The sequence below is a fragment of the Anoplophora glabripennis genome, unplaced genomic scaffold (assembly GCF_000390285.2).
Source record: "Anoplophora glabripennis isolate ALB-LARVAE unplaced genomic scaffold, Agla_2.0 scaffold75, whole genome shotgun sequence".
Classification (NCBI taxonomy): Eukaryota; Metazoa; Arthropoda; class Insecta; order Coleoptera; family Cerambycidae; genus Anoplophora; species Anoplophora glabripennis.
In genome coordinates, this window is record NW_019416255.1 from 683,480 (window position 1) to 697,435 (window position 13,956).

At 30.5% G+C, this 13,956-nt stretch overlaps 1 protein-coding gene across 1 annotated transcript in view; it reads left to right on the forward strand.

Annotated features, from left to right (window-relative positions):
* Window positions 1–13,956, forward strand: part of LOC108903356 (cuticle protein-like) — a 35,470-nt gene that overhangs the window by 3,831 nt on the left and 17,683 nt on the right. Inside the window, exon 3 of the mRNA XM_023457261.1 lies at window positions 2,935–3,244. Coding sequence (XP_023313029.1) covers window positions 2,935–3,244 — 310 coding nt within the window. The remainder of the gene's footprint in view (window positions 1–2,934; window positions 3,245–13,956) is intronic.

Sequence of the window (13,956 nt, forward strand, 5' to 3'; positions counted from 1 at the left end):
TCTCTTGGCGTATGTTAGCTGGCTTAAGGGTTAAATATTTAGTAGTAGTATTTATTAGTTTACAAAAAACATGACTCGTGTACCTATAAAGTTTCATCAATGTAGCTTTATTATTGAGTCAAATTAATTACCTACTTTTATTGCTAATTATATAACAATTAGTGTATACTTAAATGCGTAATTGATTAACGTAAAATTATTTCAATTAAACGCATTGTTAAAATTACTGCCACATAACAACATTAACATCTAACAATTGTAATTCTAACAATTAAGTAGAAACATATCCTCTAAATACTACATATCACAAAACAAAACAAACAGTTGGCCTTGATAAGTGGCATTGGCAGTCAAGCGATGAAGGCAGTGTACTTGACTTGAGATGGATAATCTTCATCGTCTTCTCTTTCACTGTCAAGGATTACTTGACGGGTTTTGTGTTAGCAATCAATAAAATCACATCAGTTGCGTACCATCTGCTTCTGTGTCATTAATTTAAAACCGGTAACCAAGAGTCAATGAGACCTAGATTTCTACATGGGTGTTATATCATTTCTGCCCCAGTTTCGTATTTTTCCTGTTCTGTCTGCACGTCCAATGAAATGTTTTTATTAATTAAAACAGGATTTTGCACAAAATAGCCTCGTTCTATATAGAATGTCGATTTCATTTGCAATAGTCTTGTATTGACCACTTTTGCTTAGAGAATAATAATTTTTCTTTTAATACTTAAATTCTTGAATGTTTTCAGATTATAATCTATTCTTCGGTAAAATAACATAGCATTAATTTCAAAAATTTCTTGAAAATACAAATATACAAGAACTACTACAGGTATAGAGATAATTATATACAAATTAAACAAATTATTACAAAAATTACTTACAGTGATATAGCTTTGCAAAATTGTGACAGCAGGAACGTTATCGTGATTAGTTTTCAGTCGTCAGCATTTTTTTATCATGTTGATTATGTAGGTATATTTTGTTTTTGTAATATTAAATTTACTAGAAGTTATCACAATTTAAACACTTGAGAATATATACAAATTATTATGAAAAATGGGTAGATACTTAACCCATTCTTTAAATTATTACCTACTCAGGTAATGCTGGTTATTTTAGATCGGTTTAGTTTCATCAAACATTTTTATGAAATAGGAAATTGAGGCAATGAAAGTAGGTATTGTACCAATATTGACTCGTTTTTTTATATAAAACTCTCTCGGTAAAATTATAAACAGAACGAATAAATTCCTCTTTAAAAGTCAAAAAAGCAAAATTGGATTCTTCTATGTATATTATATCCTTATTACTCTTTTTTTAATAGCATAGCCGAGATAATTTTTGTATAATATATATTTTTAATTGATTTCAAATTCGATATTACGGAATAAAAGGATATGCAATGGCATATAAATTTCCCCTTTCTATATATTGACTAAAATCTATTTAAAATTGATTAGTTGATGAGGATGAACACATAATAATTACTTACTAAAACCAACATAAATACCAGGTGTCCTATTTTAATGAAAACAGCTCAATACTTCGAAAATTATCAGTTATATATAAAAATAATAAACATATTCATTAGAGGAACAAAGTATTGTGTACATAGACATCAGTTTGGTGGGCTGAATTTAATTGTAAGTGTACCTACTTGTAGTTTAATGTCCTGTGATTTTTATTAATTTTTGTTCTTCAACACTGTAATCCAAAAGATTAGCTTGCAGTGCTCTATTGGAATGATTCGTTATTTTATATTTCGTAGTATCTAGTCAAACTTTTTTCAGAATGTGTCGTCACTTAGAAATTTAATTTGTGTCCGTAGGACAATTTTTATACCAAGCCATATTTCATAATCCGTTGGCTATTAGAACAAGTCTATTTGTAGTTGTGTTATCTGTTCTTATAGAAATTAATTTTCGATAAAACCTTATAAGACATACCTTCATGGCTTTGTTTTGCACTATCGACTTTCTTTACCTGCCTTTATCATCAAGTTCAAAGTATTTTAGCTTACAACTTGTTGCTTCTCCACTTCTCTATGTGAATCCAACTGCAACAGTTTTGTAAATTTTTTTGTTGTAGTCTAAAAGGAGTACATTCATCAAGTAAATACTTACAGTTTAGTATTCTTTAAGAGTAATTGCTTTGTAACTTTTCTTATACTTACTCCGGTCTCTTTGTAATAATTTACGTTTTGTATTTATTGCCTGACAAAAAATGACTTCTTTTAACCAATTATTGGGTTTATTATAATACTCCATTTAGTTTGATAAAAGTTTTTTCATAATCCGTTTTTTTTTTCATATTAAATGCGTAATCTATCACAGGATATTCCTCAGATTTTGTTTCATCTAAGACATACTTTTTTCATCATAAAACTCAAAGAATTGTTTACAAATTGATTTTTGAGTCTTTTTTTATCATTAGAAGCCGGATTTTCAATTTTTCCATCAAACTGATAACAGTTTCAGTGCTTCCAAAACATTGCTTCTTAAAAATGAAAATAGTAGAAGAAAAACATCCCGTTCACAACCATATGACCGGTTGTATGATAGTAAACAGGTCATAACACATACATGAAGTCATGACCTCGGCGAATGTTAAATAATTCACAATTTACTGTCAAAAATTGTATATAATATCTAAAATTATTATTTTAAATTCGTTCAATAATTTAAAGGAAGTTTCACCGCTGTAAAATTTTAGCAAACGCTAGGTGAAATACGGCGCTGATTGGTCGAAATTAAAATTCTGCTAATTGCAATTGGATACTAACATATGCGAGGAAATAATCGAAGATATTGAGGTGTTTCCATCAGAATAGTAATTTCCATCAATAAGCATAACAACCTACCTTCCCTAATAGAAATTGCTTATAATTTTGAAACACGCATGAAATGCAATATATATAATTTCCTTTCAGGCCTATCCCAAATACCAGTTCAACTACGGAGTATCCGACGGCCACACAGGAGACCAGAAGACTCAAACCGAAATCCGAGACGGAGATGTCGTCAAAGGCTCCTACTCGTTGGTGGAAGCAGACGGTACTGTGCGTACAGTTTCCTACACAGCGGACGATCATAACGGCTTTAACGCTGTAGTCACGAGGTCCGGCCATGCCGCACATCCCGCAACAGCAATTGCAGTAGCTCCCAAGGTCGTCGCCGCTCCTGCTTATGCACACGCCACCATTGCTGCCCCCGCGATCGCCGCCCCTGCATATGGATTGGGTAAGTCGCCCACTCACAGCGACAGTTTAGTTGCAATTAAGATTGGGTACTGATCAAATTTCTCTCAGAAATATCTAATTCCATCAAGGATTCCTAAAAAACCCATGTAATAGAAAATATATACATAGAACAAAAAATTCACTCAATTTTACTCAATAATCAATTTCTGTCCGCACTTGGTTGAGTGAAAAATTTACTCTATTAATATGAGTACAACTAAAATTTTATGAGTCAAAGTATGGCAACAGGGGTGAATTTTGCTCAAATTCGAGTTTCTGTTACGAAGTGATTGACTTTTGACTCTATTCTGAGTATGTAAAGGCAATAAAAAGTTGAGTTTTTCTCTAAATTTAACTATCATTGAATCATTTTTTATCAGACTCGGTTTATATTCTCTTTAAATTTTAATTTAAATATCATTGTATTAAAGTCATGAACTACTTTAGCTGGTAAGTGGTTTCTACACCATATCTGTTTTAGAGACAATATTTTAGGTCTCAATTAAAAGAATAAGTTGAGTGATCGGTCGAATAGATTACCATAACCTATATTGTACGTTACAGCTACGTAAGTACATATAGGTAACAATCTAACTATCCAGTTTCTGTAACCAAATATTAATCAAGAATATTATTGTTTTAATTATTGTAATCAAACCACTACATTTAAACACAAATGTCACCAAAATAACCGGAAAAACGGATTCCCTCATTTGTTATTTGTAGGTATAGTTTGCTGGTTACCCAATGTTACTCAATTTAGTTATTTGTTGGCTACAGCAGCATTTAGTTACTAAACCAAAAAGAAAAACATTTTTTTAAGCCGCTCTTTAAAAGCAATTTATGAATTTGTATCAAAAGTGCAAAATTCTCAAAAGTCTAATCCCGTTAACTGGGGTTCTGTATTAATTATCAACTATTTTGTTTTGACTACCTACTCATTTTTTATCCACTGTATCAGAGTAAAAAACCTTTAATAAAGTCCTGTATCATAGAAACACCACTACTAATCTTGCACATTTACTGTTCTTTAATTTTGATGAAACCATTCTTCCATAAAACTTTAATTAGTCGCAATTTTTTAAAGTAAATACACTATTGTTTTTGCAGGTCATGGCTTGGGTCTAGGACTTCTAAAAGGATAAATCTTTCCGTGATCTAAGAATACGTTGCCGACTGTGCTACAATTAGGTAAATCAAACGTCAGACCATTCCACTTTTGCTTGCTCTAATTGTGTTACACTGAACGACTTTTTGCTTTACATTAAAGGAAAAACTTGAACAGTGTAAAACGTATCAAAACTCTGGTTGCAATTTTAATCAAATCACTTAATTCTTATTTATTATTATTAACTATTGTTCTGAAAAGTGATTTTTTTAAACGTGCAGTGGATTTGACCGCTATGCCAAATGATTGTTTTTGATATTTTGTTCTTGGTGTCTACCTTCGTGCTTATACTATTGTGTTACTATGTAAATATCATATCTAGTAGTATGTATCTCGCAGTATTGTTCTCATTTTTATATCTATCATAAGAAATATACCATTGTATTCATCATGACCCAATGTTTCATTTACCTACTGTAGAACTTTAATACCTTTCAGTAAATTGCCACTGAAGAGATCGTTTTGTACAGCAAACAATATTCAGAAAAAATAATAAATAATATAAAATTAGTTATTTCGTATCATATGTTACCATATTGAACTTTGAGGATAATACAATGTAGAAAAATCACTCAAATTCACTAAATTTTTCTCAATAATGTATCTCCACACCTGATTAAGTAAAATTATCGCTCTATTAGTATGAGTACAACTAAAATTTTAGTAAAACTATTGCAACTGAAGTGAGTGAATTTTACTCAAATCCGAATTTCCGCTAACTATCAACTGAGTGACTTTTGACTTTATTCTGAGTATGTAAAACAAATGAATAGTTGATTTTTTCTCTAATAATTATTATTAAGTAATTTTGTACTATGAAAATTTCCCAGGGGCTCAGAGCCCTCTAACACCAGCCTCCGCTGCTTCTAACTGATCGGATTAATAGATTGCCATAACCTATATTGTACGTTACAGATACGTAAGTAAGTATAGGTAATAATATAAGTAAGTATCTGTTTATTTAACCAAATGCTAATCGAGACTCAATATATTTTTGTTTTTAATTATTGTAATTAAACCACTGCATTTAAACATTAATTTTCACCAAAATAACCGGATTAACGAACACTTGTCCACCACTACACGCCATATACCAAGCCACAAAATGATCTATCTAATGGAGAGGATGGGAATAGACAAGGACAACGCACGACAATCATAGAATGGGGTGGGGTTACTCAAGAATTGGGGCATTTACTCCGATTTAGCTACAAGTGTACCAAATACGAGTTTATCTGCAGAAGTACTCAGTTTTAGTTCAAATATTATCAGAAATGAAAATTATCAAAATGCTCAATATTGAGTGAAAATGTGCTCAATAATTTCACTCAATGGATTCCGTACCTTTATTGCTTTCAGGAATTATTTTTCCAATGTTACTAAAAGTTGTCTCATTCATTACTAGAATAATTTCGGTGAAATTTGAACAACATAATCGAGCTGCTGAATGGAATCATCTAGGAAAACTCTCAGCATACAACTGCAATGCTACGGTAGTGTTTTGATTACTCACCCCCTATAAAATATCATATCAATTATTTCATTACCGTGGGCATGAGTTACCTATATGAAATAAAAAAAAGGGAACCAGTTACTATGCTATGATAATGTAATTAAGTCCTAAATGTTTTATTGGACAGTTCTTAGTAAAAGAATTGAGTATTATAAATTTTTTAACAGAGAAACATTTCAGATGGCTTTTCCATCATTTTTTATATTTTCAGAAAGTGTTATTTGAAAAATTTGCTTACTTTGAGTTGTATGGGATGAAATGAGAATTTAAACTTAAAAATCAACGTAGGTACATGTTTAACTAGATGTTTAACGAATAGAAATGTTTCAATTTATCATATGAATGTTAAAGCCCTAAAAAGAAAAGTAGGTGGTGTTTTAAAATATTGCTGTACCTATCAAGGAGAAACTCAAAAAAATAAACCAATACCCGTAGTTTACCATATGCTGTCAACCGAGTAAAAGTGTGACATTTATTGCAAACAACTAAATCAAAACAAGACATTCTATCTCCCTTTTATTATGAACGTGTCTAATTACATTATACGAAAATATCCAGATTTAATTCTCATTTATCGAAATAAATTTCAAAGCGACGCAACTTTCCTTTGGAAGTACCCTAGTACCTATCTTTTTTTTAGAAAACTGGAATATAAACTTGTCTCAAAAATATACACACAAAATTATATTAATTAGAAAAATATTAATCTGAGTATATAAAATTATCTAATGAAATAAAGACAACGTTCCATTTTAAGTACAATTTTGTAATATTAATTTATAGTCGGCAATTATATATATCCACTATTTCATCAACATCCGTTACTTTTAGTTTAAAGGTTACACCAAAGCTATTAATATAGTCATAATTATACTTCAATAATTTGCGTTTACTCTGATTTTATGCACAACTTGTTTTAATTTTGCTTCAATAAATAAACAATCTGCAAATCTTGTAATTTTATTACGGTTATTAAATACAAGTAATATAGCCTGAAAATTTGATAAAGTAAACAATATATTCTTTAGTTCAGATCATCATTATCATGGTCATCGTCACCATTATCATAATCAGCATCATCATTGCTTTGTTATCTCATGATCACCACCACCACCACCAACAAAAACAGCACCATTTTTATTAAGGAACAAAACAAAAAGTGACTTGAAATTAAACAGGGCAAACAGTTTCGCAAGTTGTTGTTGCTAAATCGCATTAAAACATTCACGTTCAGACTTTAACACGTCAAGTGCAATTTTATGAACTACAAAATAACTAATAAAAATGCACTAACACACATTACTAAGGTATTAACTAGATTATCAGCATGCTCATAAAATGAAGAAAGCATTTAATTCTATAATTTCAAGCGTAATGCAATTAATTTTTGCAATCAAACCGTATGATCTGTCAAAGCTAACTAGAAAATGTTATGTAATTCAATGGATCATATATTAAACTGGAATAATGTCACTTTCATTAAAGGCGTTAATTTTATGCATGGGCAATTCCATAGGTCGCTGCGATGTCGATTCACCCATAAATATTCAAAGATAAGTTTATAGTCATCCGGTAGAGAGAATTTCGTGTACATGAAAATGAATCATTTTGGGATAGTCGAATTCTTTCAGCCTACTTCTGTGTGTTTCAAGATAGCTTAACATAAATAGAATTAGGTTCGTAAGAATTCCAAAAGAATAGTTATTTATTATACCAGATAATAAAATAATATTTTATCGACCAATAAATTAATTTCACGAGTCGACAATATATTTTATCGCCGTGTATAATACTTTATTTTCTTTTATAGCTAATTTTTTATAGCAAATTTTAAATGAAATCTCAGCGAGTAGTTGAGGTTACTAGGGTAAATGCATGGCAATGGAAAAAATAATCTACTATCTAATATATCTTCTACTTTGTGTTTGTTCTGCACAAATTAAAAGTAAAAATGTGCGAAGACGAATTGAATAAGAAAAACTTCCCTCAAACGTGAATTTACGAAAAAGAATATAAGTACTTTCAAAAGAGGAAAAAAATATCAATGTAAATCAAAAGGTACTTCTGGCATCCTTTTTGGAAAAGGTAAAGAAGACAACGCCGTCAACATTATGGCCCTATTAGTCAACTTTGTAGGTAAATAAAAATTGTGGATTTCATACTACATCCGCAGACAATATAGCTTATCCCTATTTTGTTTGTGCTACATCTGACAAGTCCACTTCATCAAATAACGCTTCATAATGTTTTCAGATACATCAAATTGATTACATTGCTATAGAAATTAACTGACTGTTACACCGGTCTTGGACCCGGATGATATGGGATTTTTAAGAGATGCTTCTATTTGTGAAAGTGAAATTTTTGTAACTAAATACTTCATTGTACAGGGTGATATAAAATATTTGCAGTAAAGCGGAAAAGCAAGCGCAAAAGTGGATATTTATAGAATGAAGTATTTGATCTAAGCTAATATTCCACCTTGGTAAGTTTACTCCTAAGGGCTGTGACGTCACCAATATTTTTTTACTCAAATTATTATGTATTTTTTGCTTTACATTATTATGTTAGTGAAGTTCTTCTTTCAACATGACATGTTTTAATCATTTTACTATTTAATACATTTATTTAACAAAAAAGTGATAATCTCTTTGTGAGTTTGATTTTTTGGGAACTTGGGTACTTGGAAAACTTCTTAATTAGCAGTAGATATGGCATTATAGAGATATAATTTATAGCAACATAAATATAAACGTTAAGTGTATCTCGTTCTCCATAGCAAATATCGAAAAACGTTCTTAATAACAGTTGTTGAGAAAATTGAGAACTTTCATACGATGTACAAAAATATGTGTGAAATTGGAGAAAATAATGTCAATGATGTCACAGCTGTTTGGTACGTGCCAAGATGGAATTTTAAGTCAAATACTTACCTATCCATGATTGAAGATCTCTTGTAATTTCTTATTACTTCTTCTATTTTTGTGTATTGGTAGCCAACTATTATTTCTGGGCATTACATTTTGTACAAACTATTATTTAATTCTAGTGTTTTTAAATTATTTAAACTTATTAATTTTGTAATTACTGATTATAATTTGGTAAGAAAATCAGAGAATATTACAAAAAAACATGAAATCAGATATTCGTTTCTGAAGAATGACAAGGAAAATTTGATAGCCACATCAAGTTCCAAAAAAGGTAACTTTACGGGATCCGATTTATTACAAAATTTTACTCTAATACCTTCCAAAGGGCAATGTCTTTAAATCCAATGATATTGGCAACAAGTTCGTTGACTTAATTTTGATAAGTTCTGACAGAATGAAGTTTAGATCATAAACTAAATTAGACAATTGTGATGCAAAGTTAAACAATCTTTGATATCAGGAAATACCAAATTTTGTAACGTATTTTGGTGACGGTCGGTTCGGACGTTACTGGTGGACGCCCCGGTAGACTACCAACTCTGTGTATATGCAATTTGAATTCTATTTATAATATTTATAAGCGTCACTGACATCCCAGCTTGGGCGCCTAATTTTGTGACGACCGTTGACTACTATTTTTTTTATTGGCAGCGGTGTTCGGCAGCCGGCGGCGGTGAGTGACGTCACAGGAACGTACTCCGGATTATAATCTTTTTGTTCGCCAGTTTCCCTATCTTTTGCGTGAGGGAATCTTCACATGAATCTTACTCTCGGTTTAGATAGGTAGCTACAGCGAAGAAAGTTTAATTCCAGGGGTCGGTTACATTTCTCTTACTTTATAATTAAAAGTTGTTCTCTGAGTGTGTTTACTTTTTAAATAAACGGATTTATCAGTGTAGGTCACAAAAAGATAGTACGACTTTTTACTGATCGGAATTTATCAAGCTTATGGGCGTTAAGAAGGAAAACAACTGGAAATATCTTTACTAGATTTATTTATATTACTAAGGCCTACGGAAATTGAAACAAACAAAAGCAAAATGGATTCTACTTACAATTTTATAAACAAATAAAATCAAAAATGCAAAAATAATTTACAAGCGGTGTGAATGATAATTTATGGTTCAAAAATATTTACTTTTGATTTTTAGTTATAAAAAAAAACAGGCCTGTGCAAAAGATATAATTTTTAAATTCCTGATATATTTTAATTTTATTTTTCAATACTTTTATTATTGTGTGTACCATTCATTTATTTTTTGCAAACTTCTATGAACACCAATCTAATGGGTTTTGAAAAATTGTGGTTTTTAAAAAATTGCCACTTAAAACTTAAACTTAAAATTGCTATAAACAGTTACAATAAAAAATAAATGTATTATAACAGCAGAAGATTCTGGATGAAATGTATCATTTGAAAATTATTGCCAGAAAAATGAATCTGGCAGTTCAAAGAAAGTGGTCAAAAATTCTTGTCGACAGATAACAAAGAATTAGCTTTGGTAGAATATTTTCTATACATGAAGTATATGGAGCTATAATATAAAGATGAAAAAAAAAAAAAAAATAGTTTATAAATACAAATTACTTACAAATTTTTATTTCTATTTAAATGTCAGCAATTCTTGTAGGCTGGCATAATTATCAATGAACACCCATTGACCCAGTTCTTGGGAAAAAGTTAATCATTTCGTGCATTGTCATTCTCGATTTTGCCAACGAACGGAATTTTCATTAGTGTCTAGAACGCGACATGACAAGAAACTACTGTTTTATTAAAACCTCCATTACATAAGTGCTCGACAACATAGGTTGCAATAAAGCTCACTGAAGCATTGGACATACACGTATACTTCCGGAACAAATACGACAATCACGTATTATTCGCAGCCGAGTATGTTACAAAATTTAACTCTATGTCTACATCTGGTGCAAACGTACAGGATACAAATAACGTATGTTATTTGTATTACTTACATGTCAGAATTTGTCTTCAGTATGACGAAAGTTTTTTACGAAGGGGAAAATATTTGGAGTGTGTAATGTTATTTATTTCTGTATTTAAATGAAATGATTACAATTTAAAACAATGCAAGGATATATTTATAGAGGTGATATTTGTACGCTATTTAAAATATTTGCAATTGAATTTTGATTCCTTTATAAAAAAATTATAGTCTGTTAAATATAGTTATTCAACAAACTATTTTTTAATTTTATTTACATTATCTCTCTATTTCTTTTGAACGTATCATTAGTTTTATTGAACTTATTTATGTATTCTTTTTTAATTTTATAACTGTTTCTGGTTAATTTGTCAATGTTGTGTCTGAAAATTGTCACCGGAGTACTGTAAAAAGAATACTATTTACCAATTTGATCCAATTTTATTCTAAATGCATACAGGGTGTTTTCAAAATACGTGCAAAACTATAGGTACAGTCTTTCCGAAGTCAGTTGAACATGTATAAAAACGCCTAGCAATAAAATTTAATGAGTTTCAGAGGCGCCCCTAAACAAGTTTTCTACTAAAGGTAAAAAATTATAATAATTTGTATATAATGTGTAGAATATTTCTAATATATATTCATTTGATTTTAATTATTTGTCCTCAAAGAATTTTATTATATTGATGGTATATTTTGTTTTGTTCCGTTTCAAAAGGTCTCCCAAATACCGTACTGTAATAATAGTAAACAAAATATCCCTCTTATTTCTCCCTTTCCCTTCTCCCTTAATTGTAATATGAATAAGTAATAAGAAGGTGCCTATAATAAATTAAAATTACCTGGATCACACCAAATTCCACATTGCTGCACTGCACTCCTAGGCGATTTGTTGACAATAGAATTTATGGCCCGTTCGCCCAGTGCGGCTGTGTTTGTGCCGCGTTTGGCCGCGCGCTCATTCTTCAACTGGGCGATCAGACTTATATATGGGTATGGCTAAATAAATATTGGAACAAGTTTTTCAAATATTTCAATGCGTCAGCGACCGAACATGGTACATGCCGCCAACCTCTTGGTTTTTCAATTGAGATCGGAAAGACTATATGTATGGCTAAAATTAAGATAATATGGTTAAATATAAATAGAGTTCTATGGCCGTCGATTTCGACCTATAAACTTTCTAAAATAAGAAGTATGAAATTTTTTATTTCTAAACCACATGAGATATTTTTTACAATTTTGGTATATGTTTCATTATGTTGCAAGATATAAAATAAAAAATTGCAGCTTTCGTAAATAACCAGTGGCGGAACTATAGGAACTATAATCTCCTTTTTCAAAAAAAACTTTTTTTATACCATCCTGTATAATATTGCAAACAGAATTTGTCTTCATACGCCATGTTGCATTCTCTTGATTTTTGCCCCTACTTATTTCTGTGATTTTTTTACTGTTTAGCGACAAAATTGATTTTCTTAACAAAATTTTTTGTATTATATTATAGTATCTTCTAAACGAGTTAAAACAAATAATGAATTATGACATGACGCTTAATATCTTCCTATTGAATCTCGAATGCTTTCAAAACATTATAAACTAATATTTGCACGTGCACTCGAACAGAAAAATTACTTATTGGACATACGTTCCATTAAGAATACACAGCCAGTCAAACTAAAATGTGGGAGAGATTTATAGTGCATAAACCACCGTTTAAGTGCAATGGGAACATCTTCAACCATTGTCACTAAAACAATTTCAATAACATTTCGGTACGAAGAACTTGTGAGAGTACCTGGTATAAAGAGCGGAACAGTGAAAAAATCACCAATAATACGCACCCATATATTCACTGACAACTGACGAAATCGGAATTCTATTAGGGCGTGAGGGTTTTCATGAGACTATTATTACGAACATTCACTACTCTCATTCAGACAGAATATCAGCAATGTACAGATTATTTGCAAAATTTAATGGTAATATTTATACGCGAGTGGGGTAGTCTTGTGGCACCAAGGTTTGCTAATTGTTGATCTTTGAGGATTAAATCGTATTAATATATTGCTTACGTAAAAAATTGCATCAAGTTTTCTGGCGCTTGCTTCTGGTCTTCAATATTGTTTAATATGACAATCAATTTGGGTGATCTAGCTGTGAGACTTGTCACACTTGGAGTTTTTTTTAAATGATCCTGACTCTGAAAGACATTAGAAAATGTTTCTGAAGGTTTTGCAATTGGGCGTTAGATGATTAAGAGATCTTTTAGCATAAAAAACAAAAAATAGTTCATTCATTTGTCACTAAATAATAAAGGATTCGAAAAAATATATATTATCAAAAAATGTACCTATATGAAAATAAATTTTGTTTGAAATGTTATACATTGTGGTATAATTTTTTGTGAGAAAAAACATGTCAGTACCCATAGCTGTGCCACTGATTCTTTATAAAAGTTGAAAATGACTATTTATTTTGCATCTATCAACATACAAAAATTTATTAAAAAAATATTGCAAGGTAATTAAAAACTAGAAACATTAAATTGATTTTTTTTTAATTTTGGACACCCCATAGTGCAAGAAGACGGCTAATATTTATTCAATAAAATTTACATTTATTTTTCCCGTAATGTACATCTCTGAATTCTCTTCACTTAATTAAGGAACACCTGTTTATTTAATATATCAATAAATAAGGATATAAAAATAAATTAAGATATTCTCAATTCCCTCGCTATTGCTCCGCTTCATAGTTTCACATAATTTGTGACATGAATTTTGTACAAGACACCTATATACAAGAATATTCATACAGGGTGGCCAAATGAAAACGAAACAGAGCCATTTTTAGGAACTGCAACAAGATTGTAGAAAAACGCTCAGACCCGTCGATTTTAGATTAAAGGGGGACATTTTTTGCTGGTATTTTTGACTCCGCCACTTTCACCTCCAAGCAAGGGTAAGCATCACCCCAAAATATTTAAATTGCATTGGGGGTTGAGTAATATTTCTTTTGAAAGCTCTTACAGTTCTCGTTACAACAGACTTTAAATTTTATAATTCCGCCCAATACTTTGAAAAAAATTTACATTTTAAAATTTAAATTATGTTTAGTTGCTTACTTACTACTTAGTTGATTAAATGTTCAAAC